This window comes from Cottoperca gobio, chromosome 18 (assembly GCF_900634415.1).
Source record: "Cottoperca gobio chromosome 18, fCotGob3.1, whole genome shotgun sequence".
Classification (NCBI taxonomy): domain Eukaryota; kingdom Metazoa; phylum Chordata; class Actinopteri; order Perciformes; family Bovichtidae; genus Cottoperca; species Cottoperca gobio.
Window position 1 is genome coordinate 5,590,444 of NC_041372.1, and position 24,893 is coordinate 5,615,336.

A 24,893-nucleotide genomic window follows, 5' to 3' on the forward strand; every position below is an offset into this window, starting at 1 on the left:
TTTTTGTTCTCTTTGTTGGTTTGTTTGGCCACTTGGGGGCAGAACTCTACAAGCTAAACATAGGTATCCATTGTTTCTATAAAATGATTGATTAGTGCAGCTTTAATATGTATAGCCTGATATGGGACATTCTTTTAAACTGAAATTAAACAGATTAAAACCATTGATTAATCACTTCATGTGGAAAGAAAACATTTCCTGCCAGTCACCATGCTCCACACCTGACTGTTATCGGGACAAAATCTCTAACATTTAGATGTAGATAGGGACCAAGACTCTCATGTGAAAGAAAACTGAACTGGTATTGTAACAATGCAAGCTGCGCCAAAACATGATTAAATTCATCTATGTTGTGCAAATACCTATTTCAAGTTAGGTTTCTGCAGCTTTATGCACTTCCACGAATGCCCTCCTCGAAATACAGTATGTTTTTGATCTACTGAATTCTAATTCTAATAGGCTTTAAAAAAAAATAATGTAATCTATAAATGGTACAGTATTGCTGTAGGCGATGGAAAAGTAATATAAAAATAGGTCCATGTAAACTCACAATTAAGCACAGGCACATTCCAGAGATACTATGCATTATAAACTGCCATATCAAAAGTGAAAAAAAAAAGAAGTACAGTAAATGAATAGTGCTTGAAATTAACATACCTGCTTGTTTGTGGAGTAGTCAGACACTTTGTGATTACCTCTCTAGCTTGAACACAAGACAGAATTCTGTAAACCAGGCTCACAGACATCACTTAAACAGTCAGGTAAGGCTACTAATTTGATCTCTGTGCATCTTCATCAACCACTTATTGGCGTCTGGAGACCTTGGGAGGCACAAGTCCTCCGGGATTTGTCACTCCTGTTTTTTTCCCCTGATTTATTCTCAAAGCATAATATAAAAAGGAAACCTGAAAGATGCTTCATCCATTTGCGAGTCCAAGATCATGTCTTGCGGCTGAACCACCCATCAAATAAGGTGCTCACAGTCCTCTTGTCCTTACTCTTGCACTTCTCGTACTGTATTCTAGTGTCACACTCTTGAACCCATTTGTTAAGAATGTTCCGTTAATATCTTTTGATCCTAAAGGAGTGAAAGTTTACTCTCTTTTAATAACTGCGTGTGCCAAGAGGGCACACACTCACACTATACACGTGCCTGTGCTCATGGTTAACATTTACAGGTTGATGCATTTACTAGAGATGCATTACACTAACAGTGGAACAACCATAATTGTGTTAATTCCCTGCTGGGTCACTCTAAAGAAGTGTACTGACTTTGATCATGCTTCTATAAAACTCAAAATTAGGATTGCTTAAAATAGATCGAGACACATTTTTTGTAACCAGGTCATTTTGAATAGTTTTAATGACTGCAAATATATATATTAGTGCCTATATTAAAAGGAACAAACTGTTCAGAAAAGATGTATACCAAACAATGAAAAGTCCTTTATTGCCATCAGAACATGAGTGAGAAAACCAGAGACAAAATCTGACAGAGTAAGGAGTCAACTGTACAACCAGCATCCACACAGGCATCCACACAGGCACACACACACGCACACACACACTCACAGCAGCCTTTCAACAGGACGTGAGGGGTACAGATACATGAGGATATACAGTACTCACACAATGAGGTATAAAGGTAAACACAAACATACCGGATAGAGCTTCCTCCACTCACACGCATGCAACTGAACCAAGGTACAAATACTCAAGTGCTCGTTCATTCTTTAAAAACACAACATACAGGTGAGCAGAAATGTATGACAGCAGCATCTGGGTCATCTCAACCACACTCCCATTCATCTGTCTCTCAAAACCTTTGGTCATGTGGACGCTTACTTGTCATGCACAATATTGCCCTTGTAATTTAACACTTTGTGAGACTCCGAAACTTGCGAGCGAAGGAATGGGTCCTTTTCTGACTTGTATCCACCAATAGAAACTTGGGCTTTCTGGGCAGATGAGGGTGTGGAGGGGGAGATGTTTTTTGAAGTCACAAATAGTTTCTCTTCAAGAGTTTCTACATTAGTTGGACATTCAATGTGTACATTAGCAGCAATTCTAGTGAATGAAACAATGGCTTTGTAAGTCAGATTAATAACACCCTTTCCTCATGCACAGGACAGGCACCACCTACTACTCGTTAACTAAATGCCATGCAAGTTAGAAAAATAGACTGCAAACTCACAAGACAGAGAAATCAAAGTTCGTCTCCAGAGAAGAGGTTGATTTCACTTCAATATTTTATTTCATATTTTCTAAGATGTGGAAATAGCAAACAAAAAAAACTTGAGAGCGGTAACCAAGACAACAGTAACAACATGAGTAGAGAGCCACTGAGGTTTCAAGTCCCTCTCTTACTCCATTTGCCAACCCAAACTGCCAGGTACAAGACAGACACCTCGCTTGTTTTGTTCAGTTTTCGGTTGCGGTCCTCTACTTTGCGCCATGCGGGCGACCACGTCGACCTACGCGCACCTGGTGTGTATGCATGTATCCTGTAAGTGTGGGCCTGTGTGTCATGTGGCTCTTGTGTCATTTGAAGCTGTCCCACGGTCCGCAGTTTCCAGGCCCTCCCCCACTAGCAGCACCTGTCCCAGAAAGGTGGTCGCTCTCGTGTGCATCCGGTGCTGTGCGCTGCAGTGGTTTATCAAGACACAAGTGTGGCTGGAAGCTAGCACTGCCGCCCCCTCCAACACAGAGAAAGAGGCACGGTATAGTTCTTTTTAAGTCTAAATCTATAGTTCAAGTCTGCCGTCGGTCTGGTCTCAGCCTGTCCTGTTTACAAGGCTGTATGGGAGCCACCCTGGACCCTCAAAAGACCTAAAACAGGTAAGAGGAGGAAGACACCCCTCAGGCCTGTCGATAAATAGAGATGTCTCACCGTGCGACCCGCCCAGGGCTGCATTACGCTTTGTTACCTAACCCCTCCCAGTTTTGTGGTTGCCAAATATCTTAACTGTGCACACACATACGCATGTATGCATGTACACGCACGCACTGACCCCTACGCTGTCCATTCTACTCAAGAGTGAGGACAAGCGCCTTGAATTTCGTGTTTGGCATCAGACTTCCTTTTCCTCACGTTGGCCAGCCACTCCTTCCTTTTCTGTTTCCTCTTTTCACTCGTTTTACTCATCACTCCCTCAGTCTGTTCTCTTACTGGAACCAAAAAAAAACCTGGAAGAACACCTCTCCCTCTTTTTCTTCCTCTTGGGAAACAAAAGCATACTTAATGGAAAAACTCAAGTTTTTTTATTTTATTTTTTTTCAAATTCAAGGCACAATGTCTATCAATATTCCAATCTGTCTGTCTGTCTCCACTCCCAGGTTCAGTGTGCGAACATCGCGTCACATAAGCTATTGGACTGTCTGCTTGTACGCCACTCCCTACAGCTTACATCTCTCTAGTCTGTACTTTAACACTGTTAAGAGACGCGTCTGTTTTGGTTGAGAGCGACCGCCAAGTCCAAACCAGTGATAAACAATGAACAAAATTAACATAACAAAAAAAGACACAAATAAAGACAACCGTTTGAAAAACAAAAAAAGTCTTGTCCTGTTTCTTGTATTTCAGTATTTTTAAAAATCAAGTCATATCCACCAGCTCTTTTTTGGCAAGCTAGGTTTTTTTTTTTTTTTTTCTTTTTAAATAAGCACTAAGTACTGATAGATAGGATAGCATACACCGTTAACGTGTGTTTTAAAGTAGATGCATTTGTCGTTTTTTTGTACTTTTATACTCTCATAGTATGAATTCAGGTATTTTGTCAGGTACTTTTCACTCATCTGTTTAAGGTTTAAGTTAATGCAAGCAGGGACAGAGTTTGCCATGGAGTCTTGCTCTAGACTTGGGTTCGCGAGGGGCAGGGCCGTCTCTTTACGAGACCCCGTTGACCAAGGTCAGGGTCTCGCTGGCTGAGGTCATGCCTTTGTTGGGAGAGCCCTTGGAGGGTGTTCGCTCATCCTTCGTGGCGCTGGTCCCGTTCTCCTGTGGGGACAAAAGGTGGGAAAAGGTGAAAATGGAGCAACAATCTGATTTATATCAATGAAACTAAGGCTGAGGTCAATGTGTGTTAAAGCCGTAACGGTTCTTGTATTGGTGCCAAACAGTCACGGTACAGGGGTGACGGTTCAGTGCAGACGGTTCAGTGCAGACCCCTAGATGTGCCGATCACCGGGAAGATACACGTTTGGGTGCTTTGGATTTCTACATATAGCCAAAGTTCATAGCATAATAGAAGCGTTTTAGTTTTATAGCCTAATGTGTTCAGTGTAATACAGAAGTGTCAGAAAAGAATAAAAATTGTTAACCAAAGTGTTAAAAAATGTCAGTCCCCAGCAAGAGAATTTGTTTTGTCTTATACACTTGCAATACTGTGTTCAGAATAATGCTTTCTTCTGCTGTGAGGCCTACCAAACTCACATCAAACCGTGACTCCTAAACCAAGATGTGACTTCTGTGTATTAGCACACACCTAGTATGTGGGTTTATGCCTGTACCTTGGGCTCGGGGCCAGTGTGGTTTTCCTTCTGGGGCAGGTTCTGTCTGCTCTGGGACTCAGCACGGGATATATAGTCAGCAACAGTCACTGGAAACATTAAAAGCTGTTAGCTTGAACACTTGCTGGGAGCCACAGTGTACATACAGTAGATAGAGTTTCAAAATGTCCTGGTATTGCTTGAAGATATCAGCACCCCTGTAGAAATAACAAAGACACACTCTGACAGATAGCAGTTTAAAAGCATATGATTCATTCTGAAGAGGAAAATGTAAACTAGTAAAACATGGTGCCTCACCACTTTCACCTGGCTGTCTGTCACGGCTGGCTGAACCTCCTTCTGGGCGGTTGCCACGGTTGCGACGGCGGCGGCTTCGGTTGCGGCGCTGAGGTCGTGCTTCTTCATCTAACCGTCAAATGAGAAAATATGGATTACCATCTCTGATGTCACAGTTCAGAATTTCTGCTTTCTTTGACAAACATTTAGGTTATTAGTGCAGATTTACAAGGTGCTGGTGCTTTCCTTCTTTGATCCATGGCAAACATTTCTGTTTTCACAAATTATCATGCAACAGATGAGAGAACAACAATGAAGTTCTCACCCAGTCCATTCTCGCTGGGGCCGGCCTGGCCGTCTGACTCTGTAGCAGCATCCATCACGCTGGGCTCCTGGTCGTTGCGGCGGCGTCTGGAGCGTCTGCGGCGATCTCCCGTGCCGTCACTCATGTCTGTTTCGGCCTGCTCTCCCTCACCCTCCAGCAGGGAGTATGGGTTACTGTCTGGGTCCCTCAGCACTGGATATACCACAGAACATATAATAAGTATTGCAACTATACTTACCTACATCTAATCTTCTGTCATTTGTATTTATTTGCAGACTTATACAGGCATGTTTTTCAGTAAATATTTACATTTCAACAATGTATACTGATAGGAAAATACAGGTAATACTGATTATAATACCGAGTGTAAAGCACAGCAGGAGAAAGGGCAGAAGACAAGACAGGGTTAACAAAGAAGTGTTAAACCCAGCAGGGGACAGGAGGTGAACTGCACTTTCTAAAGAACAGGCTCTCAGCCTGGTAAATTAGCACGTCTGATAGCGGAGACTATTGAATTAGTCTGAGACCTGATCCTGTGTGTGTGTGTGTGTGTGTATGTGTGTGTGTGTATGTATGTATGTATGTATGTATGTATGTATGTATGTATGTATGTATGTATGTATGTATGTATGTATATATATATATATATATATATATATATATATATATATATATATATATATATATATATATATATATATATATATATATATATATATATATATATATATATATATATATATATATATATATATATATATATATATATATATATATATATATATATTTGGGCTGAGACAGTTGCTTCTGGGAGCAGCACAGCAGACCTTACAAACCTGTATTTGTGTGAGTTTTATTGATCATCCTTTGTATGAAATAAAACTCTGCTTCTTATAAGAATATTGATCAAGACTTGATTTGAATCCTGACTTTGTGGCGTTATTAAGAATATTTTTCTAACATATACCTAATCTCCCTCTTGACTCAGGTGAGCTCTCCTTCCTTCATCATGTAAGAGGAACATACCTCGTGTACAAAAAGGCACCTGCCACAGCTTCTTCGACAGACTCTGGGACCTGCTTGGCAGCACCATACTGCTGTTTCTCATCTCATTATTCTAAGATCATATGAAATCTCCTTCCTTGGCGGACTAAAGGTTGAAATCTAAGGCCCTTGTTTATTGGTAACCTGAACATGGGCTTTAACTACCTGAGCTGATGGAGTTGGAAGGCTTGGCTGCTGGCCCTCCACGGCCTCTTCCTGAGTTAGAGCCTCGGCCCCTGCCGCCCCGTCGGGCGCCTCGCTCATCGCCGCCTATGCCACGGGGCCGCTGGTCTCGCTCACTAACATCCTCCGCCTCAGAAGCATTGGACAGTTCAGAGTTTGTGCCTGGATCAAGCAGAGATAAGCAATGTAAAACCAAAAATAAATGACAGAATTGTCATTCTGTTATTCTCAAATGAGTCCAACTGAAATAATGTCTCAACTCCTTCATTCTCACCATATCCAGAGTACTGGCTGTTGGAGGTCCTACGCCCTCTGCCGCGGCCCCCATATGTGCGTGAGGTGTGGAGTGAATTGCTGCTGTCATCTGTCAAGTAACCTTTCTCCCGTTCAACACCAGGGCCCCCAGTTCGATTAGCAGGTGCACGGTACCCAACACCGATCTGACGGAGCTGCTCGTCAATCTGGAGACGCTCTAGGCGCAGCTGCTCCACTTCCTACAGGACAGGGACGATGAAAAAGTTGTCGATAGGGTGCACCTAATTGCTCGTCTCTCAGCACATGGTTTATTGAAAAGTTTCAACAAAATGCCCCTCCCTCCCTGCATCCCATCCCACTGTACACATTGACGTCCGCCTGTTGTTAAACACAAACGAAGTAAAATTAATGGAAAAACAAAAAAAGCACAGCCATAAAAATATGTTTTTTATCAAAGTGAGTCATACATTAAAATCACCATATATTACCATATATTGCATCTGCCCCAGCATTATTTGAAACATAAGATTTCTAAGACCCCTAGCATGATAAGGTGACCTGGGCTCCTTCCACTTTGTCAATAATAATGCAGCATGCCAAAAGTGTAAGTGCTACCATCGCATGCAGGCATCATCATGTTAAACTACAAACAAAGCACTCGTTCAAATCAGGCAATACAGGTGTGGGGACAAAAAAGGTTTGTAATGACTTCATGCTATCAAACGACGCACCACACACATCTTCTGCTGTGGAGCTGGGACCAAGACATGGTCTAACAAACCATCTGCTGTGGGATGGTGTACTTGTCATTAAGTTTATCACTCTGCCACTAAGTGGCAGTAATGCGTTAAATTCAGTGTTCCAACCAGATAAGACTGTGGGCAAATTGAACCCCCCAAACCCTGAACGTAACCATTTTGAAAACCGCCCCACTTCTGTTGGAATACCTACCAATTTTTTGACCGAATATTTATTTATTAGTTTGTAGTGATCAAGGTTAGGAACAGCTGACATTTTCTGGATGTGCCTTAAATGATAATAGGGATGTGAAATCACTGTAGATGCAAATCGTCCCCTCACAATTTAATCTCTTTGGACAGAGACAAAATTAATCCCACATTGTGAAGCTCTTTCAGCTATCCTTCACCACATTGTGTGGTATAAGGATAGCTGAAAGAGCTTCACAGTGTGGGATTCAATTCGTCTCTGTCCAAAGAGATTAAATGTTCACATGTGCTCAGCCCCTTTGATTCACAGATTCCAAAATTAATTAGACAGATTAGCCCATGTGGTTGCTAAAATTTGTCCCAGGAACCATGGAAAATGGGAAAAGCTGTTGACAAGGGGAAAATAATATTGAGTCACTGTTTCACTTTTAACAGTCGTTCCTACGACTCTCCAGCTACACAATATGATTTTGCCATGGATCCCCAGACCACCATTCCACCCATGTGACAACCGATGCTCTCACTCACAGCACTAACAAACTGAGAATTACAGCCAGATATCATTTTAAAGGTTATAGAATTGGATATCTTAATAAGGCACAAGTGTCGTCTTGTCCTGGTTTCAAATACTGCATTACCAGACAGTTCTAGTTCTATTATTTGCCTTTACTCACTTAGTCATTATATCCACTATACTGATGACCTATTTATCAAAAAAACAAAAGTAAACATTTTGTGAACGCACCAATAGTCAACGCTACAATATTGTCTCAACATAGATACCAAGGTATTTGGTAAAACAATGATCCCGTTTGCTGACACAAATATTTTTCTAAAAACTACTTTTAATTTTTGCAGTATCACAATTTTTTATTTTTAAGCAAAGCCACACATCCAATCTTCATAGAAGAGGGGGGGTGGGCTTTGGCATCTAATGGTAGCAGTGCACTGACAGCAGTTTCTGTGGTGGTTTAGTGGTGGGTGATTTGGAAGAGGGGGGGTCTCACTTCATAGTGTGACAGCTGCCTCCACCATTGACAGCTGAACCTCAAGGGGGGCGTGAAGGAAGTGAGGCGTTATTTTTGGAAGCTGAGGGTCCAGATAGCTGGTAATCTAAACTCCTGTGTACCCTTCACCCCATCCCAGAGAGAAGGGCTATTTATAAAAGAACATGAGGTAAGGGCAAAACGAGGTGCTCTCAGCAGCTTTCTACATGTGGTGCCGGGCAGGGGGGGGAAACAGGTGACCAATATGAATTGACCCTGCAAATACGCCCACATTTCCCAACAGCACCCTGTCCTTATCCCACATGTCACATAAAGGACATGCGCTTCTAAGAAACATGTTTCCTCTACCAAGTGTCCAGATATTCTGAGCAGAAACACATTTATGGAATCAAATCAAAGTAAAAACTGCTGCAACGTACAGAAGACAGAAATGCTGCAAATACACCGCTCTCTTTTATCTGATGTTTTTTTGAGTGACAGGAACAGAGAAAAGGCTAGTGCTGCCATCTACTGGCGAACATGGAGGATCTACTAACCTGGAGATAGGACACATGGTACTCCAACAGAGCCTGAGCATTGCTGATGTTCTCTTTAGTTCCCACAAACACGAAGGGAACCATGCCCTGATAGAACACATAGAGGGGGATATAAAGAGTTGAGTTGCTTTTCTTTTTCATCCTTACTTTAAATACGGATTGCTATTATTGCGGAAAATATCAACGATTAGGAAACAGTTAAAACAACAACATTTTAAGTGATTTACAAACCATTTTTGGAATAATTAGTGTGCTTATAAATCACATTGAGCACCCTTAACACAAACATATCAACCCATCAGAGACAAAAGACAGATATGTGCCCACACACAGCCAACATAACTGACACATGCTGTGCAGTGGGCTGTGTGTATTAAAAGCAATGAAAACATAAGTGCTACTGACAAAACAAAAGCAGTCAAACAGTGTCAAAGCAGATAGCACTGGGACTTCTACACTCGATTGCAGTTAATAAGCTTTGCTTTTTGGAGAGCAGAATCAAATCAAATTTATTTGTATAGCCCAATATCACAAATTATACATTTGTCTCAGTGTGCTTTACAGACTGTACAGGTTACGACACCCTCTGTCCTTAGACCCTCGCATCGCACAAGGAAAAACTTCCTAAAAGAAACCCCATAATTAAAGGGGGAAAAATGGAAGAAACCTCAGGGAGAGCAACTGAGGAGGGATCCCTCTCCCAGGACGGACAGACGTGCAATAGATGTCGTGTGTACAGGATAAACAACATGGTACAAATACAACATTTGACAGAAATTATGTCAAATGGGGGGGGTGGGGGTTTAATCGGGGACTGGGAGGCCAGCCGATCGGTGCATTCACCTCTTTGCTGCTGGCAGTGTCGTCCCTGCCTGCCCCCTGCCTGCCTGCCTCGTCCCGGGGAAGCTTTTTGTCGTTGTCTCCCTCAATCCTGACACGGACGACGCCTGACTTGTCCACAATCTCCTGAATGACTTTGCCGTTCTTGCCGATGACTTTGCCTGTGCGAGAGGGCAAAAGAAGAAAAAGAGGGTTAAAAGAATGTTAAGATAATAAGAGAGTGAATATGTGTAGTGATAAGGAGTGTGTGAAGTGGGATGTTGTCCCTGACAAAATAAACTCCCACATGAATGTAGCTCACTCACCTACTAGGTTCCTGGGTACCTGAAAGAAGTCTTCTTTGAACTCAAGAAACTCTCTAGCCTGCTTCACTGCCTCTGGGGACTAACAAAAACACAAATATTAAACTACAGTAGATCTATCCATATATTGGGACAAGAACTGACATACGGGACAAACAATAGCACACAAGCTCATTAAGCAGCATACCTCTCCGTAGATCCTGAATGTGCAGCTTTCCTCTTCCAACTCAATAGCTGTGACACCAGCTACCTTCCTTGCCTGCTGGATGTTGGCACCATGGGATCCGATGGCTAGGCCCATCAGGTCCTCCCTGACCTTCACCTCCTCCTGGTATGCTGATGCTAACTGCTTACTTGTCTGGCGGGGGAAACGACAACAAAACGGTTGGTTTTCAATTACAAACATCCACACATCAAAGCTAAATGAAATGCATTCGACAGAATGTACACACGTGTATGTAAAAAGAGTACGTTTACCTCCAAATGTTTGGTGGCTTCTTCGTTGCGGGACATTAGCATAAGTTTGGTACGGATGCTGCGGAAATGCATGTCGCTCAGAAGAGTTGCACGCTTTACTGTGGTTTCATTTGTAGACTGAAGAGAACAGAAAATGGAAATAAGTTACAATTTATCAACAGTTGTTGATAAAGAGATAAGAGACAGGAAGAGGAAAGATGTGGGGGCATAAGCTGGATTCAAATCTACACGCATCTTAAGAATATGAAGAACATCCCTTTGATGAGAGTTACTACAGCTCCTTTGTATTTTGTCCCTAATATATGGATATGTAACGAGGCCATTCACTTGCTCATGAGGCGAGACCCAACTGACGAGTGTATTCCAAGTACTTACCAGCACAATGAGTTCATGCGATTGGGAACTGTAGAAGATGCAGTTGGCGCCGATAGCTTTCCTAAACTCTTTGTGAATGTTGTCATTTTCACAGCTGTCGATAAGAAAACAAATCCACAGGAGAGTCAGCCCGGTTATTCATTTGCCAGCCGTGTGTCATTATAACATCACTTCTTACTGAGACAACTTTTGATGCAAGAACTTAACATTCAAAGAAAGGTGCCATTCATTCATATATATACACAAAAATAAACTTTTACTACAATTTCTCTGGCACTGCTCAATGCTTAGGTCTTAAAACTTAGTGAAATGCTGATGTTAACTAACAAATCGATATTCAGGTTGTTAGTTTGACAATGTAGAGACACTCACATGTCCCTCAGGTCTTCCGGGACAGGGATGGGGACCTTGTGGAAGGAGCTTCGAGAGGAAGGGCTGTTGGGGTTGAGGGGCCTGATGCGCTCTGCTGTGACAATCTCGTTGTATGTGGCGTCGCATGCTGCGTATTCAATCACATAGAACTGGAAACACAAGAGATTCAGACTTTAAATAATGTAGCAAAATATGTCAAGACATATGAAAGTTTGACAGTTCAGATAATCAATGTAAATTAAATTGATTTTTAAAAAGAAGTGCTGTATTCAATCAATATAAAAACTCTGATTTAGCTCTCAAATAAAAAATTAATTGACGTCTTCTTTCAAATGAAGAAATTATACGTCACATCAAAACTGCATTAATTCTATAGCTTTATTCATTTGTTTAATGACGCTTCACTCCTTTCACAGTTTTAAAGAAGGTGTACCAGAGAGAGATGCAGAGAAAGAAGAAAAAATGTGTGGAAAGAAAAAGGGAAACCATGAGCGAGTGAGGCAGTGAGATGAACATTGCACACTCCATGCTCAAAAGGACAGAATTAAAGTCATCAGTCAGTGCTAGACATTCCTGCAGGCTCTTATCAGACTGCTCCAAATAACAGCACTACACCAGCAGCAACTCCCATGGCACAGTAGCACTACAACGCTGTCCTTTCCATATCCCACTGACCTACTATTCAACCTGCAGCTAACTAAGAGCCAGTTCTGGTTCTTGATTATTAGAAACTTCAAAAAAATGTAAAAATTAGGTAACTGTGCCAGTTAGAGTGAGCCTGGTGCAAATCCAGTGTGTCACAAGAAGTCAGTGTGAAGACACAAAAGCACAGGGTGCATGGGAAATATAATTTGAAGGTACTCTGTCAGGCCACATCAGGACATACTGGATCTTCAAGCTCATTACCCAGCAGTTCTTATTTTCCTACAGGCCAGTTCTCACTCCACAATCAGCAGTCGGAGGTCAATAAACACTTACTGGTAATACAACAAAGCACTGATGACAAAGTGAAATATAATTTCTCCATTAATGATTATTAAATACTGCGATATAGCCAAGCTGATCTGACACAAGGTATAATCTTCTAAATAATATTAGTCCTTTATGACTAAGTAGTTCCAGGAACCTTTAAGACCCAGGAACTAAAACTCAGGAATATCAACCGCATTAAAAAAGGCACTGTGAAGATTAGGTAAATTAGACCGGATTAAAAAAACAAAACTGCTTTGCTGGGATTTATGACAAGACAGCACAACAGCATCATAATGTTCCTTGTGACTTACTGTTGTATGACTATGTTGTTTTAATTAATGGAGACATGCAGAGGTAGAAAGGGAATTTGAAAACACCCTAAAGACACACATCTCCGGAGTAGAGAGGATATGCTCAATGTTTTTCCTCTCTACTGCTTTAGAATGCAGCAGCGATGAAACCATTTGTAAATGGTTTCAGATTTTTTTCTATCAGTTACCCCTTTTTTAAAGATAATGTTCTTGGTTGTTTGAACAACTTACCTCTCCCTTCATCATTCTCACCCGGGCCAGCCACCAGCCACATGGCTCCTGTTCGTTGGCCCTAGAGTAAACCTGTAAGGAGATACATAGTGAATGACAGCTGGATCATAGGCAAAAACAACTAAAACACTATTACACCTTCAACTGTGATCCAAACTGTTTATTTAGATTAGTGGCAAGATGTGAGAATATTGAACATAGCCTTGGCTGCAAAAGCAGATATGCACATTTAACTAATTAGTGTTGTGTGTTAAAGGAAAAGCAAAAATATTTGTATATTGCCAAGACAATATGAGATGATGCAAAACAAATATTCAAGTGTTCAACTTTTAAAAAGATACAATTTATGACGGATTGTACAAAATCCAATTAAAATATTATTCAGCTTTCACACCAGACGATAACTTCTACATGTTCAATATGCATATAATAATAATAATAATAAATGATAATATGATCAGCTGTCCTAAAGCACCAAAAACACAAACAGCTCTTAAGCAGTCACATGCCAGAAGCTGTTTTACAGTAAGACAAATACTTAAAAAAGGGAAAAACTGTTTTTATTTCATATCGATGTACTGAAAATGTCCGTCATGAGGTCTTGGGACATTGGGTTAGTGAAAACTTAGTGGAGGAGCAAAGTAAGAGAGACACCAAGCGGCAGGCCTTACCTCCACCTCCTCTCCTTCACCTATTTCCTTGAGGTATTCAGCTGGAGGCGGCAACCGCACGTCACTGAAGGGCAACTGTCTTTCTGGCTGCCAGCTATGGCAAGACGACACAGAGACAACACAAACACTTGTGAGCTTGCACATTCACAGGTACCAAAATGGAATGCAGTAACATCGTTTAAGCAGTCTAGCTCAAGCGCTTTTTGCTCTCATGTCATATTGGGAATGTCATGACATGGATGTATTACCCGCTCACTGCTGTGCACCACATTAACTGACATAATGGAACCCAAAATTTAAATGTCATCAAGTTTAATGAGGAAGTTCGAGGACCTCTCGTGTCTGGACAGTGAGTGACTATGTTCATTGTATGATGTCCTTTGACATTAAATAAGAACTTGAAAAAAAGCTCATGAAGAGTGCCCATAAAGTTCAGTGACTGGCTCATTTAGTTATTCAAGAGCCTTATTACTTTTAAGATCCAAAAGGGTATTTTATTCAATCACTTTCTTATACAACCAGCTACTCCAACAACTCCATGTGCTCAGAGAAAGTAAAAGAAGAAATGAGGGGATAATCTAAAAAATGACACAGGCCACCATACTGCCACCCCTCCCACCCTGCATACCTTGGGTAACTATTTTTAGGGGCGCCCTGCTCTACACTCTGAGCCAAGTAGATTAAGAGGGACCAGGGGGATGGGTGGGTAGTGGAAAGGGACAGTAGGTAGGGCTCGGAGTATAGTAAAGCATGCTATCAGAAGGGCCTAGGCAGGAGGGATCAGAGCAGGAGGTAAAAAACTGTTAGAGACGTGTATGGACAGCTGCATGCCAGGCGCAGGTGCTGAAAGGGACAATTTTGAACGCCTGGGTAAAGCACCAGCCTGGAGAAGACGTCATAACTTTCAATTACTACAGTTCAAGCTTAATTTCTCCACTTATGGACTATTTATGATAAAGTAGATATACAGGAGAGGTTAACATAAAGAGGAAACTTACTTGTTTTCAAAAACAATTGTGAGAGAGTCTTCGTGGACATCTTTGATGAAACCCTAAAAGAAAAGCAGAGAGACAGAATTTTATTCCCATGAACGCATGAGACTGACAGTGATGAGGGGTGGGGTTGTGAGCATTCGATTTGCATGTAAACAACATCAGACATGCTAGACCAATACAGACTATTGCTGAAAAAGAGCATCTAGGGCTTTTTGGAAGCCAAGACATCACATCACTGACACAATGTCTCTGGCTGTGAATTCTGTGCTGGATAAAGTGACGATGAACATTGACTCCTCCTGACAGCACAGACAGCCTGTAAATTTCTTTCACACACACTCACATGCAAACAGAATTAAAATGCACAAGCTTTCTCTCTGTGTGCAAGTCGGAATATTATAGTTTTACATGAGGTATGTTCATAAGGGGAATTGTATGCAGAAGGCTCACTTAGGCGAGCCTATATGGAAATACGAGATAGTCTAGAGACAACTACTTCGAGAGAGATCCCTGAAATGTGTTACTTGTCCATCATGAGTCACAAATATGTCACAGTATGCCATAAACTTTGACCAAAAAACCCACACCACTAAGCAATGATGAGACGGGAGGAAAGTGGTGGGTGTGGCATGTCTCTCAGTGTGACACTACCGTATATGGGACAGAGAGGTCAGGCAGTATCTTGCAGACATGTGGGGGGGCTAGAGTTTCAGCATGGATCATGGGGAAATATGTGTAGACACATTGGGATTTTTACACCATTTTACACCCCTTAAGCAGTCCACTCTAAGTACAATTCTAATATCAATCACTATTGCTGTTCTGAGATAGTCTACGTAATGATCAAAGCATGCCTCACATGAATAGTTAGCAGCTGCCTCTAACACTGTCTCTCACCAGAGCTAGCTAGCTTTTGGAGAAGAAGTCAGAAATGACAACAGGCCAGGCTTATAAAGTGCTCATCCTCCAATTGTCAGAGGTCACATTAGGAGACATGAGTATTGCTTCCACCAGGTCAAAGGGCAGGCAAGCCCTCTTTCTAACATGACTGGTGGAAAGGTGGGGGCTTAGAGGGGTCACAGACAGCTTCGTAATGACATCCCTTCATCCTCAAGCAGGTCCATGTGGAGAAAAACACCTTTCGGACGAGCGGCGGCAGGTTTACAACCTTCTCGAACAAAAGTCTAGTATTAGATGGGATAATTGTATATTTTACATAGTCATAGTGTGCTTGCCGTTGCAAAAGAGGCAGAATATACACAATACAAATCGCCAGTTTATTGGCAGATTCATAAATATGATCCTGATTCATAGTTAAAAAGAAGAAAGAAACTAACTGACTCACACTGACACCAAAAAAGAAAAACAATTTTACTCCATGATTCAATCACAACAGGAAAAAAGAAAAGCAATACAGATTTTTGCCCCACTCTCTCTTAACAAGGATAACATAACGGGAATATGACTTTTAGAATGTGAGTACATGTAAGAGCCCATCTCATCCACAAAATGAGAGCTGTGAGATAATGGACGTAATAGAGGAGTGGAAGTGTTAATTTACGCCAGAGCCAAACTGTCACCCTGTAAAACAGAACGACAGGTGAAACAGCACCATGAGAGTAAATATAGGCTCATCCCTAAACAACCATGTGGTCGCCTGACTATCTGGAAAACCAGAGAAGAGAAGAAGAGCACATGGCGAAATAAACGTGTTTTCTAGTAGCAATAAAAATAAGAGGTCCCAAAGGCTAAGAAAAGAAAGCAGGGGGATGATGCGTGAGGTTTATCTCCATCAGGTTTTCAAATACATCTCTATGAAATCTGAAATTAGGCTATATGAGAACCTACAGTGTTTCCAAACCCAAACGACTGACTAATGAAAACAATAATATTTAAGCTGTCTCTTAATAAAAAATGAAAGTATAGAATTCAATTTGAAGCCACTGAGTTGACATATTAATGTGATATTTGAAAACAAGCTGTGACACAGCAGTAACAAAGATTTTAAGTCATGTGTCTGGATATGAAACTATACTTTCTTTTGAAAATGAGGCAGAATTGAAACAGAAACTGAGACTGTAGTTCTTCCTCGTGAGGGCAATACACATAAGACCCAAGGTTCAGTAGTAGGCTGGAAAGTGGGTTAGAGGACAAAACAAATATGAAGTATGAGCTTTGATGTAGCATCTAATCATACTTATAAGCAGGAACTGCACAACAGCTGTGTGATTAGCAGCTTGCTTCGGTTATAAATGATTGCATCTCAAGACAAAGCAATAGGCTTTGAGAAATACTGTATGCCATGTCAAAACTATGGGAATCTGGTTACAATGGAATGGCCTGTCTTCATATTGACATTTGTTAAAAACGACCAAATATAGGCCATACATGGTGATGACAAGTATGGCTAGCTTAATAGCTAGCTGGAGCTAGCTACCCACCCCACAATGGCCAACCCTAATGGAAGGCAAAACCATCCCAGTTTGTCAGAACTGGACCTAAGATATAATTTGTCAAATAGTTCATGGCTAGCTAGGACTGGGCTTTGGAAGACGAAATCTAACAGTTATTCTTGAAACTAAACTTTTAACTGGGACAACTAGAAACTACGACTGTAACCAGTTTACCTTGTAGAAGGCCCCATTCGAGCCGCGAACTTCCACGGCCAGCCCGTCCATACTTGTGGGTAGGTCCGCACAGCTGAGCTTGTCTGTAGACATTACGACTCCCGGCGAGTCCGGTAACGTTAACACCCCCAGCTTCGCCGGCCCTTCGCCGCTCTCCGGCCGCTTGTGGATTTCCAGTGTGTCGGGTGGAGGGAGAGGGGCAGAGGTGAAGGGGTTGGGAAGATGGGTGTGATGGTGCCAACTAATGCAACGCAGACGCTGTCTCCAGCAGCAGCTCGTGAGGAAGCTCCGTTGTCTGTTTTTGTCCGAATGTTGGGTTTGGTGCTCGCGAGCCGAAAGGCACCGCCACGAGCAATGGTGAAGTCTCGACGTGCGCGAGGAGGATAGGCAAGCTAATGATGCTACGGCAGGAGGATGCTAGCTGATGGATAATTAGCTGGGAGGCTAGCTATAAACACCTTGATCCCGTCAGTTTTCAGGGATGCTAGTTGGCTAGCATGTGATAGCCTGGCTGCGTTTGTTGGTTGAGCGTGTGGCGCAGTTGTTGCGTTGAATAATTTCACAGAAGTCGTCACCGGGGGTCGTTTCTTCAGTCTGTGGTGCAATTTTCAGCGGCGTTTCTTTCCCCAAAAGCGTTTGAGCTGCACTGCCGCCCGGCGACTCCTTACTCCAACTACCCGTCCCCACAAACACACGCCGATAGAGTGAATCAGAGTAGGACTGAATGACCTCGAACATCCCACCCCTCCACGGCAAAGCCCCGCCCACTAGGAAACCCAGGATTACGATTGGTCAGAGACCTTGGCACTCAACACTAGCTTTCACTAATTGGTTTAGCAAATAAGGGTTGGTCTATAAACGTGGCCAATAAAATCTAGAGAGTTGTATCCTAACACAATCCATTGGTTTTACTCCGTGTCAATTATAATGTTATTCAAATTGACTGGCTCCATATATAATTTGTCCCACTCATTGATGAGTAAGGACCACCAGCCATTGTGTAAACAGCTTTACAGTAAAGTTACTATACATATCATGAATCAAGCAACAGTTAAATCACATGCTCGAAGCATCCATATTCAGACTGGAAAAGGGTAAAACCCTCACACTGAATTACTTTTTTACTTTTGTAATGCTTATTGGCACATATAACCATCAAACAAAACTAGACAAACAAAAATGTGACTGGTCGCACCTTTTCACAATAGAATAATGAGTAAAGAAGTTGTGTGTGCAAAGTTAAGTAAGATATTGTTCCAAAGCACCAGGAATGCAGCACCATGAAGACCAGACATGGGCAAGGACTGTTGCGAGGAAACAGCTGTGAGTGCGCACAGGAGAGGCCAGAGGTCATGGGGGAAAGCCACACTGTACAGGAATACTCAGTTATGGAATCCCAGATCCAATGTTGATAGGTCAGAATGTGACAGCCTGCTTAATTTTATAACTAACCAGTCGTATAAAAGTATTGACACAGCTGTTAAAAGCATGCATAACAAATACTTTAGAATAAAAAGGCTCATAATATATCTTATTGACAACAACAGGAAGGTGAGTGTCTTTGGAGGCAGCAGTCAGAGACCCAACAAATGACAAGGCATTTCATGTAATCTCTGTAATCAACTTTCAAGTACTTATAATAGAAGTCATTATAATAGCCTAATTATTTTAATTGTAAGACATCCACCTACCTCACTAACCCCCTGCCAACCGAGCCCCAGACTTGATTTGCCACTTGACTTTGAATTAATTCTCTTTTCAACTGCAGGAAGAGCAGAAAAAAGGTGTAACAAAACTGACACAGCAAAAGGAAAAAGAGAGGAATATAAAAACCGTATTGACCTTTATTAAAGCAAAATAAGACTTCTGCTTGCAATATCTCCTCTACCTGGAACTTCAACAGGTTCTAGTAAAGCAAGTTGTTTTACTGCTAACACCAACAAGCAACAGCTGGCCATGCTATTGCCTGCTGATGGTCAGAGGCAAGGGCAGGAAAATATCAGATCTAAAATGATGTTGAGGACAAGGAGAATGATGACCAGCAGTATAATATGAATAGAGACACTTTCCCCATGAATAACTGAAGGGTGGGATTCAGGGAGCATGTTTCTTTTCACAAAGCCCATCCCACAAAGTCTGTTTGTTTTTAGGAAAAAAATGTCTTTGTAAGTTTTTTACCTTTGGAACAATTATAAACCACACACCTGGACCCATATTTGGTGTTTGGATTTAGGAAAATTCTGAAAATCAATATTTTGATTAAGATTACTTTACATAGTCTGGGTGAGAATCAGAAACCAGCCTCAATGATAGTAAAGATGTCAAGTGGCAGAAACACTGTACTACCCGATCCCAGAACTGGCATAACTCAATAGACCTAACAGAAAATAACAAGAAATTATACACTGAAGATGCAGTATGATGATTTTTTCACCACGTTATGTCATATTCTTTGGTAAATTTATGGGGGGCTTTTAACTTATTATTCGGGGAATACTTTTTTATTTCATAAAATGTATCATCGTTAATGTCAATGAAGATTATATTATTGTTAAATGGTAATATCCCTTAGAAAACATTAAAATATAATTTTCTCTTTCGCATAGCGCGCTCCCGCGAGTGTCATGCATGTTCTCTCTCTGGTTGACCACATGGCTCAGTTAGCCAATAGAAAAGCTTCTTTCAGGCCCGCGTAACTTGATTCAGGAAGTACGCATTTCATTTTCGTGTTGCTTTCGAGCTGGCTAGAAAAGTCTTTAGAAATCCAAAAACTGCTAAATTGCTTGTAAGGAACACAATTCGGCTGAAAATGTCCGCTGGTGCCGAGTCTACACATGTATCATCGCTTGGGAAGGGTGACAGTTTGCACCAACAGGGTAAGAAAAAGTCAAAGTTACTAACTTGCGTTAATGTAAGCTGCTGCTTAAACCGTTAACTTACTCAGTTACAATGACAAATTGTGGCTTTAAACCTAATTAATGTCAAAATTACAGAGGATGTAACGTCATACGTCCATATTGCTTTTCCGTACTTCATAATTAAATTAGGCAAGTATGATGCATAGGCTGAATGTGATAGTAACTATGGTAGCATGTAGTTGAAGTTGGAGTGCTGTATTGTTGTAAATCTCCTGACAGTGATTTGGTTTGGCCGTTGATAATAATACGTTTACTGTTTTTACTGTCCTCCCACCCAGTTCTCGCCTCTTTCCCTCTGTGTGACATTACAGAGGAGGATTTGACCCAGAACCCTCAGTTCTGTAAACTCCTGGCCACCCTGACACAACATGTGGACCAACATGGACTCACAGTCCCACTGAAAACAGAGCTGGAAAAGGTATCAGCAGGCACTGTGCTCACACTGGGACTAAACCTTCAGCAATGTTACTTTACACATTTGTTGACACACAAGCTCCTTGTTTTGCAAGATGGAGTATTACATGATGATAAAACTAAACGTAGACCAAACAGCTATATGTTTGCTGGATTTGCTACTATTGTTTTTCATATTTAACTACACAGTAAGTAGTCTGACTTACCGACCTCTACTGGTAACCAGAAATAATAGCAATCACAGATATGGAACTTGCATCTTCCTACACGGGTCTGAGCTTGCATGTTTTTTATGTATGCTTGGTGAGCACTTACAGATGCTTTATTGCAGGCTGAGCAGAAGCTGCAGAGCCAGAGGCGTCACTGGCTGCGCTCCGAGAGCCTCAACAAAGGACTGCAGGAGATGATCCAGGACCACTGTGTCAGGAAGCACCATGCCACTGTACCCCCTGACCAGAACATGGTACATTTCACTTCCTATTTTGCACACGCCACAAATGCACAGCTGTCAATGAATTGTGCACAACCTATTTTTGGTCCTTAAAGCTGCACTAGGCCACTCACTTTGCACATTGCATCTGTCTGTGAGTAGTTCTATGAGACGATGGAGAAGTGTCTACTGGTGGCTCAGTGTATCACACAGCTGGATCCCAGTAGCACTACCAACCAGGACCAGCCCTCTGTTCTGGGTCTGAACCCCCAACAGATGATGGAGCTCATGCCATCAGAGAAGGTGAGTCATACAAGTACACAATATTCACCTACATACTTAAAGGAAAATTAATTACTTTGGTGATAAGGTGTGTGTGTGTGTGTGTGTGTGTGTGTGTGTGTGTGTGTGTGTGTGTGTGTGTGTGTGTGTGTGTTTGTATAGCATAAATGAAATGATTGATTGATGGATGGATGACACAGTGGTACCAAAGCAGACTTTATTTCAGAAAAGAAAGTTGACCATCAGTAGAGAGATAGTCCAGTAACAATTGTAGCTCATTTGTGAACTATGCTGTATTTTTCTTTACCAGAATGTTCAAAGAATGAAGCAGGGTCTTCCAAAAGAGCTGGAGAAACATCTGAAGAAAAAGTGTCTGAGTCTCCTCTCTTACTATCAACCTGAATGGGGTACAGTATCACTGATTTATCTGTTCCTACCAGTAAATATCCTCGATCCCTTTCACCACCTTTATATCACTTCATTGTTCTGCATTGACATGACCAGGATGTTGTTTATGTAATATCTCTTCTAGAGAATGAGAGTGAGGGTCTGAAAAACAGCAAGTTGTCTCATCTGTCAGCCCAGCTGGACAAAGACAAGAAAAAAGCAGAGAGTCTGAAAGAGACCAGCCGAGAAAACACTGTTCTCCTGCAAAGACAGACTCAACTCTACCTCTCTGTAAGTGCTCTTGCATGTCATTAACGAAAACAAGCTCATACATTTCCTTCGTTTTTGCAGATTTTCATATATAAAATGATGGGCATTTTGTGTTTGTAAAGAAATATATTTAGCTTTCAGTGTTTTTTCTTCTTATTGACTTGTGTCCAGGAACTGATTAAGTGTATTCAGCTTCTCCAGTCTCTCATCTTGGACCACAGGCTGAGGATCCAGACAGATTTGGACCGGAAGAAGTTAGACTACTTTGAGGGAAAATGTGAATTAGTCTTGCAGAAGATCAAGTAAGGGGTTTTTACATTTCAATATTATAGATTTGCTGGTGCCCTTATAGAGAAAGACTTACTAGGAAAATAAACTTTAGATCATCAGTATTACATGCATTTCAGTTTTTTTACATATGTTTTTGTCTTCTTGTTTCAAAGGACTGAGATGGTGGAAATCCAACTGGACACGTACACAGTGGACTCAATATCTGCTCATAAAAAAATAAGGCAAGATGCTTTTTGTCCATCTCTGACTAATTTCAAATTTTTTGTCCATTGCACTTTCTGAAAGGCATCGCAGTTGAGGGAATGCATACTCTTTCTCAATAGTGTTTATCATTGAAATCTCTTTACATTTGAACTGTAACTTCCTGATATCAAGCCTGTAGAAAAGTCATTATAAAAAACTACATCCTGGCTGGTATTTCTCTAACAATCTTTTGTTGTTGGGTCTCAATTTCAGAGAGAAGCTGGAGTCTGATCTGAAGACCTGTCAGGTGGAGAAGCACTCTGTTGAGTTAAAACTGGCCTCCTTTGAGATCTTGGGCAAAAACTTTGAAGCCTTGGCTGAGGAGTACTGCAGATTACGGCAGGAGATAGAAATGAATAACTGGGCTCTGAAGGAGTTCACCCAGTGCAGCAACAAGTGAAGATCATATCTGATGCTGGAACAACAGCCAGCCATTCCCTTTACGTAGTATGTCATTGCTCACAATGACATGCCGGCTTTTGGACGCTTGTCACAGACAGTGTGTGGATTTTTGGCCTAGAAGAACTATGTTGGGTCACATAACATCTCGTAACTCAAGAATGCTGTTTAATAACTTTTCATATGTTCAGTTTTCTTAAAATAGTCAAGCATCTTTAGTACATCACCATAGTAATCAGCATTACTGCTTTCTGTGTTTCTACCTGAATCCATTTAGAGTCCAAGGTGTTTTAGTAATCATTACTCGTTTAATTAGATGTCGCGTTACACTAAGCTTTAGTGTCTTCCATGTAACTGCATGATCACTTTTGATTGCTTTCTACATTAGTGGAAGAAAGTGAGAATAACTAGTATATTCATACTGACACTGAAAAGTACCTTTGCCCTGAAATGGTATTCCTAGTTGGCAGAAGCAGCAGTGAAACATCTGTTCAGGGACTCGTTCTAACTGCACCTGGAATAAAAGGGTTTAGGTTTATTAAAATGTGCCAAATGTCGGGTGAGCATTCCTATGTATATTGTGATATAAACCTGTTAGAAAATAAACTAAACTGAGTAAATGTATGTATGCTGCTGATATTCTTTACTTTTTAAACACTTATTGAAGATTAATACAACCATCAGTCATGTCCATGTTGCCCCCAGTGTTCTGTCTACTTCTGTGGGAGTTTCAGTGTTTTCATCAAAGGTATCTGTTGTCTTGTAGATTTGTGCTTGAGAAAAAATAACAGAAATGCTCAGTTTAGTGCGGGGGTCGTTAACCTTTACTATCCAAAGAGCCATTTTGCCCCCTCTTCCACCAAATAAGATTTGTGTGGAGCCACAAAACATTTGATAACACAGCTTAAGTTTTACATATAATTATACTATATTTGTTGCATTCATGAAATTACAGTGACAGTAAAGGAAACTGTTGAGATCGTATTGCTATGTTTACCTGTTTTAACAAAGGAAAACACCAAACTCTTTAAAAGAGAAGGAAAAAGTACATGTTTAGGCATACTTTGAACAAAACACAGAACTATGCAGGTCTGTTTGAGTCCTCCCCATATGTGTTGAATCAAATAAAAATAAAAAATACAATATAAAAAGGAAAAGAATAAAAAAAGTAGCTTAAAAAGAGTAAACGTAAAATAATTGGCCAGTTTGTATTTAATTATGTCCGTTTCAGTGCGTTTTCATCCAGATGGTGGTGTTCATTCCTCCCCCTGTCAGGGTCACAACATCACCTCAAACTCCAAGATAAGACGTGTTCCCTTTGAAAGGCTGTCCACTGCAACAAAAAATACATAAAAGTAAATATTTAGTACCATGTTTTTTTTAGTCAAAGCTACGGGGAGCCACTACAGAGAGGTTAAAGAGCCGCATGTGGCTCCTGAGCCGCGGGTTGCAGACCCCTGGTTAATACAATTAGTCACAGTTTGCAGTTTAATCCACAAGATGGCAGTATACTTTAAATGTTCGACTGAGGTCATGTCATATTTCCCACTAGACATAGTTAACTCTTAGCAGACATCGTTGTTTTGCTTTTCTATTCTTTTACGTTTTACAACATACAACAACATTTTTAAGTTATATAATTAAAATTTAACAGCACCTGACTTATTTATTAAAATAATATTTCTTTCTAGTGATTGTTTAATTTAGCCTCAGCCAGTTTAAATAGGACGCTAACGAGCAGGTGACACACTTTTATTTTCTTACTTTAATTTTCCACTATTATGTAGAATGCTGTCACGAAATATTGTTGGTTGTTTTGATTAGTTATGCTTTGTATATAAATAAGGAATTTACCACTGCTGTTGAAAAAGCTCCAAAATGCTTAAAACTTGCTTGAATTAGACTTTGGAAAATGTGTAGGAGACCTGAATAAGTTTTTTAATTATCACTCTTATTCTAATTCAAGCTGTCAAATAAACTGACTTCCTTCACGTGACACAACAG

The 24,893-nt window shown here is 41.0% G+C and overlaps 2 protein-coding genes across 3 annotated transcripts; one reads left to right on the top strand and one right to left on the bottom strand.

Annotated features, from left to right (window-relative positions):
• Positions 1-1,426: 1,426 nt before the first annotated feature.
• On the bottom strand, positions 1,427-17,968 carry fxr2 (FMR1 autosomal homolog 2). Of its 2 annotated transcripts, XM_029454543.1 has the most exons (17): positions 17,256-17,967; positions 14,632-14,684; positions 13,634-13,727; positions 12,963-13,034; positions 11,449-11,597; positions 11,077-11,170; positions 10,702-10,818; positions 10,412-10,582; positions 10,228-10,306; positions 9,926-10,083; positions 9,083-9,169; positions 6,612-6,831; positions 6,320-6,499; positions 5,111-5,302; positions 4,807-4,914; positions 4,510-4,598; positions 1,427-3,997 (listed from the first exon to the last, which is right to left on the bottom strand). In XM_029454543.1, the coding sequence occupies exons 1-17, from the start codon at positions 17,346-17,348 to the stop codon at positions 3,887-3,889; spliced, it is 2,067 nt and encodes a 688-aa protein (XP_029310403.1). In that variant the 5' UTR covers positions 17,349-17,967; the 3' UTR covers positions 1,427-3,886. The 2 variants fall into 2 exon arrangements, with proteins under 2 accessions (XP_029310403.1, XP_029310404.1); XM_029454544.1 differs by lacking the exon at positions 9,083-9,169 and having other exon boundaries at positions 17,256-17,968.
• A 1,972-nt stretch (positions 17,969-19,940) lies between these two features.
• haus4 (HAUS augmin-like complex, subunit 4) lies at positions 19,941-23,676 on the top strand. Its single transcript, XM_029454994.1, has 9 exons — positions 19,941-20,131; positions 20,452-20,591; positions 20,919-21,050; positions 21,180-21,320; positions 21,610-21,706; positions 21,832-21,977; positions 22,128-22,258; positions 22,400-22,468; positions 22,704-23,676. The coding sequence occupies exons 1-9, from the start codon at positions 20,065-20,067 to the stop codon at positions 22,888-22,890; spliced, it is 1,110 nt and encodes a 369-aa protein (XP_029310854.1). The 5' UTR covers positions 19,941-20,064; the 3' UTR covers positions 22,891-23,676.
• The last annotated feature ends 1,217 nt before the right edge of the window (positions 23,677-24,893 follow it).

Coding starts and splice junctions, on each gene's coding strand:
- haus4 (XM_029454994.1), top strand. CDS start 20,065: ATGTCCGCTGGTGCCGAGTCTACACATGTATCATCGCTTGGGAAGGGT. Junction 20,132..20,451: donor TGACAGTTTGCACCAACAGG/GTAAGAAAAAGT, acceptor CCTCCCACCCAG/TTCTCGCCTCTTTCCCTCTG. Junction 20,592..20,918: donor TGAAAACAGAGCTGGAAAAG/GTATCAGCAGGC, acceptor GCTTTATTGCAG/GCTGAGCAGAAGCTGCAGAG.
- fxr2 (XM_029454543.1), bottom strand. CDS start 17,348: ATGTCTACAGACAAGCTCAGCTGTGCGGACCTACCCACAAGTATGGAC. Junction 13,728..14,631: donor ACAATTGTTTTTGAAAACAA/GTAAGTTTCCTC, acceptor GTCTTGCCATAG/CTGGCAGCCAGAAAGACAGT. Junction 10,307..10,411: donor CATTCAGGATCTACGGAGAG/GTATGCTGCTTA, acceptor TGTTTTTGTTAG/TCCCCAGAGGCAGTGAAGCA.